General features: G+C 37.9%; 1 protein-coding gene across 1 annotated transcript; it reads right to left on the bottom strand.

Annotated features, from left to right (window-relative positions):
* Positions 1-3,723: 3,723 nt before the first annotated feature.
* Positions 3,724-13,407, bottom strand: LOC142166850 (F-box/LRR-repeat protein At3g03360-like). The gene is made up of 3 exons (XM_075226368.1): positions 12,831-13,407; positions 12,279-12,440; positions 3,724-3,979 (listed from the first exon to the last, which is right to left on the bottom strand). Exons 1-3 carry the CDS (start codon positions 13,245-13,247, stop codon positions 3,944-3,946), a joined length of 615 nt encoding a protein of 204 aa, XP_075082469.1. The 5' UTR covers positions 13,248-13,407; the 3' UTR covers positions 3,724-3,943.
* Positions 13,408-15,535: the final 2,128 nt, after the last annotated feature.

Genomic DNA, 15,535 nt, shown 5'->3' with positions numbered 1-15,535 from the left:
ATCTCACAAACTGGTTGGCTAAGGCCTGAACATCTAACGCCATGGGCCTCTCTACTGCTGGTAGATATGCTAAGCTCCCCAAACTCTCTGCCCGGCGACTCAAAGCATCTGCCACCACATTGGCCTTCCCGGGATGGTACAAAATGGTAATATCATAATCCTTAAGCAGCTCCAACAACCTCTGCTGACGCAAGTTAAGATACTTCTGTTTGAACAGATGCTGCAAACTCCGGTGATCGGTGTAAATCTCAAAAGGGACACCGTACAAATAGTGCCACCAAATCTTCAAGGCATGAACAATAGATGCTAACTCAAGGTCGTGGACATGATAGTTCTTCTCATGCACCTTCAGCTGTCTGGACACGTAGGCAATCACCCTACCGTCCTGCATCAACACCGCACCGAGATCAATCCGCGACTCACCACAATATACAGTATAAGACCCCGAACCTGTAGGCAATACCAATACTGGAGCTGTAGTCAAAGTCGTCTTGAGCTTCTGAAAGCTCTCCTCACACTCCTCTGTCCACCTAAACAGAGCACCCTTCTGGGTCAGCCTGGTCATAGGTGCTGCAATATATGAGAAATCCTTTACAAATCGACGGTAATACCCCGCCAAACCAAGAAAACTTCGGATCTCCGTAGCTGAGGACGGTCTGAGTCAACTCTGCACTGCTTCAATCTTCTTCGGATCCACCTGGATCCCATCACTCGATACTACATGACCCAAGAATGCCACTGAGTCTAGCTAAAACTCACACTTTGAAAATTTTGCATATAACTTCTTTTCTCTCAAGGTCTGAAGCACGGTCATCAGGTGTTGCTCATGATCCTCCCGAGTCCGGGAGTATACCAGAATGTCGTCAATAAACACAATGATGAATGAGTCAAGATAGGGTCGGAACACACTGTGCATCAAGTGCATAAATGTTGCTAGGGAGTTGGTCATCCCAAATGACATCACAAGAAACTCGTAGTGACCATACCGAGTCCTGAAAGTAGTCTTCGGGATATATGGCTCCCGAATCTTCAACTGACAATAGCCTAAACGTAAGTCAATCTTGGAAAACACTCTAGCACCCTGTAACTGATCAAATAAGTCATCAATACGAGGCAATGGATACATGTTCTTCATCGTGACTTTGTTCAACTGGCGGTAATCAATACACATCTGCATAAAACCATCCTTCTTCTTCACAAATAAGATAGGAGCACCCCAAGGTGACACACTGGGCCGAATGAAGCCCTTATCAAACAACTCCTGTAACTGCTCCTTCAAATCAAGAGGGGCTATACGATATGGAGGAATAGAGATGGGCTGAGTGCCCGACAACAAATCAATGCCAAAATCAATATCTCTGCCGGGCGGCATGCCCTGAAGATCAGCTAGAAAAACATCTGGAAAGTCCCTCACTACTAGAACTGACTCAACTGTAGGGGTATCAATACTGTCATCTCTCACATAAGCTAGATACGCGTCACACCCCTTCTCAACTATTCGTTGAGCTTTAAGAAATAAAATAACTCTGCTGGGAGTATACTCTAAGGTACCTGTCCACTCTAATCGTGGTAATCCTGGCATAGCCAGCGTCACGGTTTTGGCGTGACAATAAAAAATAGCATAATAGGGAGACAACCAGTATGTGCCCAAAATAACATAAAAGTCTACCATACTGAGCAATAATAAATCGGCTCTGATCTCAAAACCACTAAGAGCAATCAAACACGATCGATACACGCGGTCCACAACAAGAGAATCTCCCACAGAAGTAGACACATAAATAGGGGAACTCAAGGAATCCCGAGATACGCCCAAGTATGGGGCAAAATAAGAGGACACATAGGAATATGTAGAGTCTAGATCAAATAAGACTGATGCATCCATATGACAGACCGGAACAATACCTGTAATGATAGAGTCGAAAGAAATTGCCTCTGTACGAGCAGGAAGAGCATAATATCTGACCTGGCCTCCCCCTCTAGGGCGACCTCTACCTCGAGCTGGCTGAGCAGGTGGGGCGGTAGCTGGTGCTATAATCATAGCCTGAGGACTCGGTGGAGCACGCTGCGCCTCAGAAGTCTGTGGAGGTGCACCCCTCTTAAGTCTGGGGCAATCCCTCACCATATGGCGAGTGTCGTCACACTCAAAACAAGATCTCGGAGGGCATGGCTGTTGTGACTGGCTCGGGCCAGGTCTGCTGGACTGACCGCTAAAAGCACCTCGTGCAGGAGGCGCACTAGATACTGGCGGTGCATAATAAGGCTCCTGGGGCCTAGAAGGGGCCGAAATACCACTGGCGGCTGGAAGAGCTGAATGAACGGGTGACTCACATAACCCCTACCATGGCGAACTGCAGTTGGGGCACGAGTACCACTATAAGTCCCAGACTCTCGAGACCTCTTGGCCTCCCTCTCCTCTCTCTCCCGAGTAAGCGTACCTTCCAATCTCCTAGCAATACTCACAACCTGCTGGTAAGAAATATCCATCTCTAACTCCCGGGCCATGCTAAGCCTGATACTGGGGTGGAGTCCCTCAATAAACCGACGAACCCTCTCTCGAACTGTGGCAACCAATGCTGGTGCATGTCGGGCCAAATCACTGAAGCAAACTGCATACTCTGACACAGTCATAGCACCCTGGCGCAACTGCTCAAACTCCGTGTGCCACGCGTCTCTGAGACTCTGAGGAACATACTCCCTCAAGAACCTGTCCGAGAACTGGGTCCATGTAAGTGAAGCCACTTCAGCCGGACTACCCAACTCATAATCACGCCACCACTAATAGGCTGCTCCTCTAAGCTGGAATGTAGTAAAAGAAACCCTACTTGACTCCGCTACACCCTTCATACGGAGAATACGGTGACACACCTCCAGAAAACCCTGGGCATCCTCTGACGCCAATCCACTGAAGGTAGAAGGGTGGTATTTCTTGTACCTCTCAAGTCTGAGCTGCTACGTCTCAGAAATTGCTGCCCTAACCTCGGGCTGAGCTGTAGCTACCGGTTGTATCGGTATAATCTCTGGAACCTTGTCAACCTGAACCCACCGCTCTAGAGTACCGGCGATGGGAGTCTGCGCTCCTCCCCGGCCTGAGATGTAGTTGGAGCAAGTAGAATCAATCTAGCCTGAGCAAAGGTGCTGAACATGCTCAGAAACTGGGCTGGAGTCTCCTGGAGGGCTGGTGCAGCAACAGGTATCTGAGGTGTCTGCCCTCCAGCTGGAGCTACTTGGGGCTCCTCTGTGGAAGCTCGTGCGGGTGCTCAGGCTGCACTGTGTGGACGTCCTCAGCCCCCGGACCCAGCCTCTCGCGGCTCTAGCAGGGGGCGCGAGTGCCTGGTCATCTTATCCGCATGTGCATGTCCTCACCATCTGTGAGAGAATAGAATACAGAAGTTTAGAATTTTTTTGAAGACAACAATTTTCGCACGACAAGGAATCAGAGTAGTGAAATTTTCCTAACATTCCATAGCCTCCCGAAGATAAGTACAGACGTCTCCATACCGATCCGCGAGACTCTAATAAACTGGCTTGTAACTCACAACACCTATGAACCTAGAACTGTGATGCCAACTTGTCACGACCCAATTCTCCCTTCGTAAGACGTCGTGACGGCAGCTAATCTCTACGACTAGGTAAGCCTAACAAAATACGAAAGTAACAAAATGGAAGTAAAACTTAACAACTAACTACAGCAAATAACTAAATAACTGGTAAGAATGCCGCTTGACATGTACAATAACCAACACTCTAGTAATACACAGTATTCCCAAAAACCCGGAACATCATAAGTCATAAACTACAGAAGGAAACTAGAATCTCTATACACCAGAGTCTAATAAAAGAAATACAGAAGGTAAATGACATAGGAGAGAATAGAGGGGGACTCCGAGGTCTGCGGACGCAGCAGATGTACCTTGAAGTCTCCATACAGAAGCAAATACTCTCAGCTAATAGCGGGACTGATTAGAAGCATATGGATCTGCACACAAAATATGTGCAAAAGAGTAGCATGAGTATACCACAACGGTACCCAATAAGTACCAAGCCTAACCTCGGTAGAGTAGTGACGAGGTCAGGTCCGGGCCCTACTGGGTGGGGATATAATAATAAGATAGATGATATAATAAAATGAAGTAAAATGGGAAATTTAACAGAAAGAATTCACAGAGAAATAATAACACAGCACAATGTGATAACAACAGGGGGGCTCCCGAGATACCGTCTCGTAGTCAAAAAGAAATAAATAATCAACAGGGGATATCCTGAGATACCGTCTCGTAGTCCCAAAAGTAAATATGCGAGGAAATCTCCCGAGGTACCGCCTCGTAGTCTCAAAAGTAAATATGCAGGGGGATCTCCCGAAGTACCGCCTCGTAGTCCCAAAAGTAAACATGGAAGGACAACTCCCGAGGAACCGCCTCATAGTCTCAAAAGTAAATGTGCAGGGAGAACTCCCGAGGAACCGCCTCGTAGTCTCAAAAGTAAACACACAGCTCAAACCGATAAATACAACAGTTAACAGTAAGATTTCTACAGTTAATACTGATAAAGAACAAGGAAAAAAAATCGGAAATCAACTAGGCATGCTTCACAGAGTTCAAATAAGCAGTTAAAGCACGTAGACATGTGATATTAGACTAAACAGGATAACTATACATATTGGAATAGCTCAATTAAGAATGGAAACAGACTAATACTCATTAAAATGGTATAACTCAAATTAAAAGAAAGATATGTTGATACTTAGTAAAAATCGGGTTTTACAACAAATAGCCCGTGTACGTACTTGTCAACTCACATACACAATGCTCACATATCTCAACAGTATCAAATTCTAAGGGAATTTTCCCACACAAGGTTAGGCAAGCCACTTACCTTGAACTAATCAATCGGTAACAATGCCTTTTCCACGAATATATGACTCTGAATGGTCCAAATCAAGCCAAAATCAATTACATATCATAAATACAACTATAAGAAACTAATCTAACTAATGAAATCAAAGCTAAAGCAAGAAATTAGAAAATCGCCCCAAAAAGCCTCCCCGGGACCACATCTCAGAATCGGTTAAAAGTCACAAAATATGAACACACATTCACTCACGAGCCCGGTTGTGTAATTTATTTTGGAATCCGACCTCAATTTGAGGTCTAAATTTTCATTTTACAAAAATCCCTAATTCTACCAATAACTCCCAATTTTCACCATGAAAACACAAGATTTTTGGTTAAAATCTTAGAAAATGTAGTGAAAGATTGAAAGAATCTAGTTTAGAATCACTTACCAATGATTTGGGGAAGAAAGGTTCGTTAAAAAATCGCCTCTAGGGTTTCTTGTTTTGAAAATTTGAGAGAATGAACCAAAATCCCGTCTAAGTCCCATTTTAATCAGTTGCAGATGTCGCATTTGCGACCTGGGGTTCGCAAATGCGAAGAATCAATGGCAAATGCGAAGACCTTCACATCTCTGCTTGCATTGCATTTGCGATGACTTGTTCGCAAATGCGAACATTGATCTTCCGCATTTGCGACCAAGCCTGCCCCAGCCCCACTTCGCAAATGCGAACTCACGCTGACCCAGGTACTCTTCGCAAATGCGAAGAATTTGCTCGCAAATAAAAGCCTGTTAGGATTGGGGAATGTTCGCAAATGCGAACACTGATCTCGCAATTGCGAGATCAGACACCAATTACCAGAAATTGCAGAACCAGCTGAGTTTTCTAAGTCCAAACCACTCTGTAGCCTATCCGAAACTCACCCGAGCCCTTGGGGCTCCAAACCAAACAGGCACACAAGTCTAAAATCATCATACGAACTGGCTCGCGCGATCAAATCGCCAAAATAACACCTAGAACTACAAATTGAACACCAAATCAAATGAAATTTTTAAGAAAAATTTGAAACCTCTATTTTCACAACCGGACGTCTGAATCACGTCAAACCAACTATGTTTCACACCAAATATGACAGACAAGTCATAAATATAGTATTGGACCTATACTGTATTCCAGAACTAAAATACGGACCCGATATCTAAAAAGTCAAACATTTCAAAATCATTAAACCTTTAACTTTCAAATTTCAACAAAATGCGATAACTCGAGCTAGGGACTTTCGAATTCGATACCGAGCATACGCCCAAGTCCCAAATCACGATATGGATCCACAGGACCGTCAAAATATGAATCCGGGTCTGTTTGCTCAAAACGTTTATCGAAGTCAACTCAAATGGATCTTAAGGAAAAACTTTCATATTTTTCTAAGTTTTTAACATAAAAGCTTTTCGAAAAAATACCCGGACTGCGCAGTAAATCGAGGAAGGCTAGAATGAGGTATTTAAGGCTTCAAAGTGCAGAATTAGGTTCTAAAACATAAAATGGCCTATCGAGTCATCAAAATGTATGACCTCAATAAATGAAATAATATATTGGGTATTATATAAATAGTCAATATAACTATGCATTACAATGATGTAATTAGCATAGGTCATATGACTATAACCTTAGTCAATAGACTTATATGGTTGTTATGAATAACTATAGGCCGATACGTATGACCTTAATGAATGAAATTATGTATTATATAAATAGTCAATATAACTATGCATTACAATGATGTAATTAGCATAGGTCATATGACTATAACCTTAGTCAATAGACTTATATGGTTGTTATGAATAACTATAGGCCGATACGTATGACCTTAATGAATGAAATTATATATTGGCTATTATATAAACAGTCAATATAACTATGAATCACAACGATATAATTAGCATAGGCCATATGACTATAACCGTAGCCAATGGACTTATGAATAACTATAGGCTGATACGTATGACCTTAATGAGTGAAATTATATATTGGCTATTATATAAATAATCAATATAACTATGAATCACAACGATGTAATTAGCATAGGCCGTATGACTATAACCTTAGTCAATGGACTTATGAATAACTATTGACCGATACGTATGACCTTAATGAATGAAATTATATATTGTCTATTATATAAACGGTCAATATAACTATGAATCACAATGATGTAATTAACATAGGCCATATAAATAAATCCTTAGTCAATAGCTATTGATTATTAAAAGGGGACTAAATATGCAAAATATATAACTTAATTCATTAATATTTCCTAATCAAAAATGATGGAATTAGCATTTGAAACGACTTAATTAGCATTCAAACAATAGGATACAAACCTGTTAAAAGTTGAACGATGAAAAAACTTAAGAGGGAAAATTAGCATTCAAAATTTTTGAGGGGGGGTTTTTGAAATATTTTTTTGGACTGGGTTGGCCCCATGTATATATACTCATATACTCAAACCTTAAAGACATAAAACACACTCACCTACAAACCCTGACTCTGGACGCCTCTTCCTTTACCAAACGAGCCCTATCTTACTCTTCTACTGATGATAATGAAGAAGAGAATCATCCAATCATTTGAAGTGGTTATGACTGATTCATACATCAACTACGACGATCTGGTAAATTATTATGTCCTTTAAACATATTTCTTTGAATTTTACACTAACTTCTTCACTTAAATCCTAATTGAAATTCTTTTACATAAAATACTTTTTTTTATACCTTAACTCCAGAAAAATATATGCATCAGTAGTGTATATATATTTTTTATTGTTTCAATTTCATATTTTCCAAAAATTTAATAGTAATGCTTTTTTCCCCCAGTATATTCCAAGAAAAATCTACAAGCATCTTCCTCCAATAGGCAAATAGTGGTTTGTATCTTTGAGCGTTGGTGATCGAAAAAGGTTCAAAGTAGGTCGGAAACTTTTTATTTTGGACAATTATGTCAAGCGAGGTTACGTTGTCAAATTTGAGTTGGTTGATGTTGCACCACTGTATGTTGTCTTCAAAGTTCAAGTGAAGGGAGAAGGAACTTCTGATAATCCGATTGAAATTGATTAGTTTCTAGGATGTGTCTGTGTTAATTTATCATTTTATTATATTTTATTTTCATGTTGTTTTAGTTAGGGTAGTCGTGCTTTTGATTTTCTGTTGAACTATTGATGTTATGAAATTTCAATCTTCATCACATTGCTCTTCTTTACTATAACAATTTTTGTTAATTATCAATTTAAAAAACCGAAATGAAATGAACAGTGATCATGTATTGGAAGAGTAAATGCTTCATAGGGAAGTTAAATGGTGGGTATGTCATTATGATAGTAAATAAGGAGTTTGTATTCAAAACAAATTTTACACTGATGCTAATTCCGAAAAAAATAGGTATTATATTAAAACGACTTTGGTATCTGAAACCATTAAATACAATGCAACTAACACCAATACAACTTGAAAATCAAAGCAAGCAATTAAATACAATACTTCTACAATGCATACACAATGATTGGGAAGAAAAAGGGTCGCAGGTAAATTAATGCATCCACATCTACTGGAAAGAAGAAGAGTTGCAGGTAGAACAATTAAGAGAGCAACACTGGATGAAATGCTATGCGTGTATCAATAGCTAGGGTAGGGTTACAAAATAGTGGTTGAATGTTGGTTAACTTTTCGGAAAAAAATAGTTGAATGTAAGGGTTGAAGGTAGGGTTTTAAATACCAAGATAGGGGTTGGAGGTAGGGTTTAAAGTTGCAAACTAGATTTTTTTCATTTTTAGTAATGTCAAGATGTGAGTATTTTAGCTCTTAGTTTTGTACTGATTTTATTATTGTCAAGTCTTTCACTTCTGTACTAGTTGCAACTAGTCACATTTTGTTAGTCTAGTCCTCTAAATTCAAAGCAAGTAACAATAAAATGAAGCATTTAACAATGACAATTATAATAGCACACATCTAAACTCATTAAAAAACAAAGCCAATAAATTCAAAACAAATCTATCTCAAATCAAATTAAATAAGTTCCAAACCTAAATCATCTCAAACTAAACGGTCAAGTCTTCCACTTCCCAGTTTGCTTCATTTTTTCGATCAGGCAAGCTACTCTGTGGTGGTACTGTTGCATCATCTTGTTGTAATTAGAGTAAAGAAGACTAACAAGTATAAGCAATGTATTTACGTAAAAAAAAATCAAATTTGTTATAGTTTACGTCAATTCCTTTCTGTAAGGACCCGGCCGATTATTTTGAGTATTACAGTTTTGTTCCCCCATTTACTGCTTATCCTGTATTCAATTATAAATATATGACTTGTCGGGGAGGTTTTAGAATGAATTTGGAACACATAGTTCCAAGATTTAAAGCCTAAGTTGAAATAGTTGGCCGGATATCGACATATGTGTAAACGACTCCAGAATAGAGTTTTGATGATTCCAATAGCTCTGTATGGTAATTTTGGACTTAGGAGAGTGTCCAAAAAATTATTTGAAAGTCTATAGCTAAATTAGGCTTGAAATGGCGAAATTAGAAAGTTTAGGTTTGGAAGTTTGACCGGGGTGTTGACTTTTTGATATCGGGGTCGGAATTCAATTCTGAAAATTTTCATAGGTCTGTTATGTCATTTATGACTTGTGTGCAAAATTTGAGGTCAATCGGACTTGATTTGATAAGTTTCGGCATCGAATGTAGAAGTTGGAATTTCTTAGGTTCATTAGCCTTGAATTGGGGATATGATTCATATTTTTAGCATTGTTTGATGTGATTTGAGGTTTCGACTAAGTTTGTATAATATTTTAGGACTTGTTGGTGCATTTGGTTGAGGTCCCAGGGACCCCGGGTGAGTTCCGGGATGGTTTCAGATCATTTCTTCATGTTTTGCTACTGTTGTTGCTGGTTCTGGTGTTGTTCTTCGCAAACGCGAAGGGACTCGCGTTCGCGAAGAGGAAATTTGAACTGGGCCATTTTGTGTTTCGTGTTCGCGACTGAGGGCACGCGTTCGCGAAGGTTCGAGGGGCAAAGCTATGCGTTCGCGATTGAGGCCTCACGTTCGCGAAAGGAAAAGCCATCATAGGGGAAATTGGTCTTCGCGTTCGCGGTGGAGAGGACGTGTTCGCAATTGAGTAGCCTGGTGAAGCATCGCGTTTGCGAGACCAGGCTCGCATTCGCAAAGGAGGAAATTCGGGTAGCACAATTTTGTGCTTTGCGAATGCGAGAAAGCTTCCGCGTTCGCGAAGAGGAAAGACCTGGACATAAAGTTTAAGTTCTGAATTTTTGACGATTTGGAGCTCGGGAATAGGCGATTTTCGGGAGATTTTCAAAGAAAATAACGGGGTAAGTGTTCTTAACTCAATATTGGTCAAATTACCCCAAATTCATAGTTGTTTTTAACATTTAATTGGTGATTTAAGTTGAAAAATGGTGAAAACCCTCTTGGTTTAATTTGAAGATTTGAGGGTCGAGTTGATGTCGTAATTTGGTAAATTTTGTATGGTTGAATTCGTGGTTGAATGGGTATTCATATTTTGTAACTTTTGTCGGGTTCCGAGACGTGGGCCCCACATGCGATATTTGAGTTAAATTTCAGATTTGTTTGGAAAATTAGTATTTTCATATGGAATAAATTCCTATGATTTGTATTGACTTAACCGAATTAATTGTAACTAGATTCGAGGCGTTTGGAGGTTGATTCGCTAGGCAAAGGCATAGTAGAATAAAGAATTACACGGTTTGAGGTAAGTAATATTTCTAAACTTGGTTCTGAGGGTATGAATCCCTGAATTTTGTGTTATATCAATTATTGGAGGTGACGCACATGCTAGGTAACGAGCGTGTGGGCGTGCACCATAGAAATTGTGACTTAAATAAATTCTGTGAAGTTATAAAATTAAAGAATCATGTTATTATCTGCATATTATCCATGTGTTAGAGAAATTGAGCTGAGACTCGTATTAAAGATCATGTTTAGGCTACGTGCTGATATTTTGGGACCCATAGGGTCGTGTTACTGTTGAATTTAATTGTTTAAAAATATACATTTCATACTCAGTCATATTCATCCATTGTGAGTATATTGATGGGATCGAGTTGTGCGTCGCAGCAGGCCATATCGGCTTTATATATATTATTATATTGATCGGGGTTGCCCGCTGCAGCAGATCTTATAAGCTTTTTTATTATATGGATCGGGATTGCCCGCCTGCAGCAGGCCATATCGGCTTTATATCACGTTTGGACTGAAGGAGCCCCTCCGAAGTCTGCACCCCCATAGTAAGGGTGACAAGTGGGCCGGTCCAGGCCCGGGACCGGCCCGGGATCGCGGGCCAAACGGGCCAGGACCGTTTGTCCTGGTTTTAGTGGGCCTGGGTCGGTCCTATGATTTGGGCCCGCCAGGCCCGGGACCATTTAGCCCGCCAGGGACCGGGACCGGATCGGTCCCTTAGTGGGCCAAACGGTACCAACGGCTATTTAAATTTTTATTTTTATTTTTTTTAAAAAAATATAGCCGTTGGGCTGTCAAAAATAGTCGTTGGCTATTTATAAAATAGTCATTTAACCCCCCAAACTTTGTTTTAATCCCAAAATTTTTATAATTACACTTTTGACCTATTTTCAACTATAAATACCTCATCATTCTTTCATTTTTTCTTACAAAATCATCAATCTATCACAATCTCTCTCTAATTTTCTTCTATAATTTCTACTATTGTTTACTTTATTGTTACTAAGTGTATAGTATATAAGCTATATAAGATGTATATATAACTTATATATATATATATATATATATATATATATATATATATATATATATATATATATCGATATAAGATGTATATATAGCTTATCGAATATAGCTTATATATATTATAGTATAGTATATATATAAGCTATATTCGATAAGCTATATATACATATATCTTATATGCAAATTGATATTATCTCCTTTGGCAAAATAGCTTCGTTCAAGTTCGCAGTGGTAATAATCAGCAAACTGGAATAAAGAATATAATTAGGACCGAATGCAGGTCTATAGCCTAATGGGAATATTCCACAAGAGATAAAATAAAATGATTTCACAGTAGTAGTATCTGATAAAGGAACAATTTCCAAAACCCACGAAACTTGAACAGTTCTCAGATAGCTAATTCCTATTAGAAATACTCAAGCAGTACATAAACGAAGCTAAAAGACGTTCAGTTGGTCACCAATCCTTTTCCTTTCCAGATAGAAAGCAACTACCCTGACCAATTAATTTATAGCTTTATAGTGACAAAAGATTCTTAATGACTAATAATGTTTTATTTTGCATGTGTGTGTATGTGTGTTTGGGGGGGGGGGGGAGATTAAAGTTAAAACTTCTAAGTAGAAGATGGATGTAAAAAGAATAGCATAAATTACCCCAACTCCCAAGTGTATGTTCAGTGTCTCCAAAAGAAGCGAGCTCCACAATAGGCTAGCTACTCCATACAAAGTATTCTTTGTTATAGGCATCTCTAGCGTTAGACATTTGCATCTCAATTCTGGAAGTGCAACTCCTTCGAGTTGCAACATGAAAACGACCTGGAGAAATAATCCAAATGAAGATAGTACAGCATACAAAATGAATCAACAACAAAGGAAAGTGATCCACAGCGAAAAGACAATGCTATAACAAATCTAACCACTTAAGGAACAACAATGTACAAAAGGTTAGTTTCTAAAATAATCTATTGTCAATAAAGAAATATCAAAATTCAGAAAGTAGATAGGAAGATCATGAAAGGTCACAAAAAGGTAAAGATGAGATCATTCTGTATGCATTAAAGAAAAATTCTTTCAGTTATTCAACCAAAAATTCTTTTTTTCACAGAATAATTATATTCATTCTGAAGGCTCTTCTCATAATTTACATCCTGCAATTCTCTTGTAAAAATCAAATATCAAATAAGGTAGTTTGACATAAAAACAAACCTCTGCTAACCAACTTCCAATTTTTAGCTGAGTCACATGACTCAACTTTTCAAGATAGTGCAGAACAAGGTTTCTGAAAGCTTGATGATAATCAGGACAATTGTCTTCCTCGACATCATCTTCCTCTTCCCCAATATAACTCTCGTCATCCACAGTGATACAGATAATGCTAAAAGTGAGGCTGGCAGTAACCAAAGAGGAAACGTTTACTAGCCTACGCTTGAGATATCCACGATCTCCTGAAATCTCCAAATGCTGAAGATGTGGGGCAACAATTTCGAAAGAATCGTATCCTCCGCCACCATCTAATATTAGTCTCTTTAAATTTGGAGACGTAATTTCAAGACGATGAAAACCCCGGAAGCATGACAACTCCAAGGTTTCCAAAGCAGGACAACTTGACAGTAATTTCACCATATCGTCATCGTCTAACCTTATTACATCCAGCTTTAGGCTCTTTAGTGAGTTCCAAGCTATGAGTAGTCCTTTATCAAACACCCAATAGCACAACTCCAATGTAATCAATGACGAACTAGTGTAGATAAATAGAGGTAATTGGTAAGTGAGTCCTTCCTCAAGGGTACACAATACAAGATCTTCCAACTTTTCTTTCCACAGCAAAGCTAATCCATCGGTTGATTTCCAACTCAAAATTCGTTATATATATGTAATCTAAATCGAGTTTGAATTTTTTGATTTTGGAACAAGTGGAATGAGTCAAAACGTTCTCCACAAAGGCTTTGAAGTTTTCTGGTTCCTTGTAATAAAAAATTTCGAAAAGGAAGTTATAAATTGAATGCCAGAGATAACGCCACTTTTTGAGAGAAGACATGACGGCACGGCATCTTTGGTTGGCAAAAGAGAGAGAATTTGCACGAGTATTGCGTCCGGCAACTGACTGAGACGGTCTAGGGTTTCTTCAACTCCAGTGACTTCATTCTTTTGTTTCTTCAACACTGAATCTGTCAAATGACTACTACTGCTGCTGCTGGTACTACTAAAACCCCCATGTCTGCTGGAATGGCGTGAAGCCATGATTTCAAGAGTAGAGGGTTTTGGGAAATTTCCTAAAAAGTTGCTCTCATCATCTTTATTCTTTTGGTTTCTTTTTCAACTTTTTCCTTTTAAATTTGTCTTTTAGAGGGGGTGGCGTTTTCTACTGTGCCCTTTCTCAGTTCTTTCTCGAAATTTAACGGTATCTCTGTATAACTAGACGAGGGATAGGCCCATGCTTGACATGGCCCCAACACTTAATTACAAAAATAATATTCTTAATTGCATTACTCCAATTATTTTGTAAAGATCATTAATGTTACTTTAAATAATATATTTAAAGATAAAAAATTCATATGTATTTTTATTCAGTAAAAACTATTGTGTTTATGAGTTAACTATACGATGTTAAACTTATTTTGTTGGAATTAAACATCAAATAAAAAGAAATAAAATGGTACCAATATTTCGTCAACTTGCTATTTCTTTGTGTGTTTTTTTTGTTCCTAGTATTCTAATTTGAAATTTACAATATATTATTTTTAGTAAGTAATAAGTAGGCTTATTGGTAGCACAAAAATTCATAGGCAACATATTTAGGTAATTTATGGGCGTGTTAAATTTAAGAAAAAAAATTCTAATTTATTTAAATCTCGTTAACTTGTGAATAACCAGAGAGTTTGCAATTTTATTTATTGATAATTCACTTGTTAATAGTATTAAATAAGATGAGATGTCTTCTTTTAACATAAGAAAGACATGTATTACATTAGAGGTGGACCTTAATATATAGAAACAAATATTTTGTAAAGGAATACCAACTCCACTCTTCCTTTTTATAGAGTTTTCTCATTAAGTTATTGAATTGAAGATAATTGATTGAGCAATTGTACCTTGAATGTTTACTTAACATTCAAAATAATCACGAAAATTCAAATGGTGAAATTAATGCAGTTTGAACAGTAATATCGTGAGTTCTAATTTGAGTATGTGTTATTTCTTAATCAGTTCTCTCTTTATATATATATATATATATATATATATATATATATATATATATATATATATATAAACATATCATACCTTACTATTAGTATTTTAAATTAAGTCATAGCAAGCTTTTTTTCAAATGAGAAGAGCTTAATTAATAATTAATAAAAGTAACTCAATGTTTTGGTTTGAAATGACATCGTAATATTTAAGGATTAGCCTTTTGTAAAATAATTTATATTTTGCTTGGTTATAGTAGTTAATATTCGTTTATTCTTAATATCAAATACAATATTAAGACAGAAAATGTTACTCGCTTTTAAACTACAAAGCAAGAGAAAAAAAATATTTACACAATTTAAATATACATAATTAGTACAGTGTCTAATTAGTGTATCCATTTAAGGGAGGAATTATTTTTCAAACCTGATGTAAATTGCTTTTCTTGATCTGAGAATGTATCTAAAACAATCTTTTTACTTTTGCGAGGTAAGCGTAAGGTCTACGTATAAATTACCCTCTCCAAATTATATACTATAAAAAATATATTGGGTATGTTATTGTTGATTTAAGGAGAAATTGGATGTGAGATTGATAAATTTAAGCAGAGTTCACATAGTCATTAATCTAAACATGTGCATAGGAACGTAAATTATAAATTTATGGTGTGAAATAATAAATTTAAGTGGGCCCATGAATCATAGTAGCCTTCAACCTTACTG

This window comes from Nicotiana tabacum, chromosome 12, assembly GCF_000715075.1.
Source record: "Nicotiana tabacum cultivar K326 chromosome 12, ASM71507v2, whole genome shotgun sequence".
In the NCBI taxonomy this organism is placed as follows: Eukaryota; Viridiplantae; Streptophyta; class Magnoliopsida; order Solanales; family Solanaceae; genus Nicotiana; species Nicotiana tabacum.
This window is presented reverse-complemented; position numbering and strand designations above follow the sequence as displayed.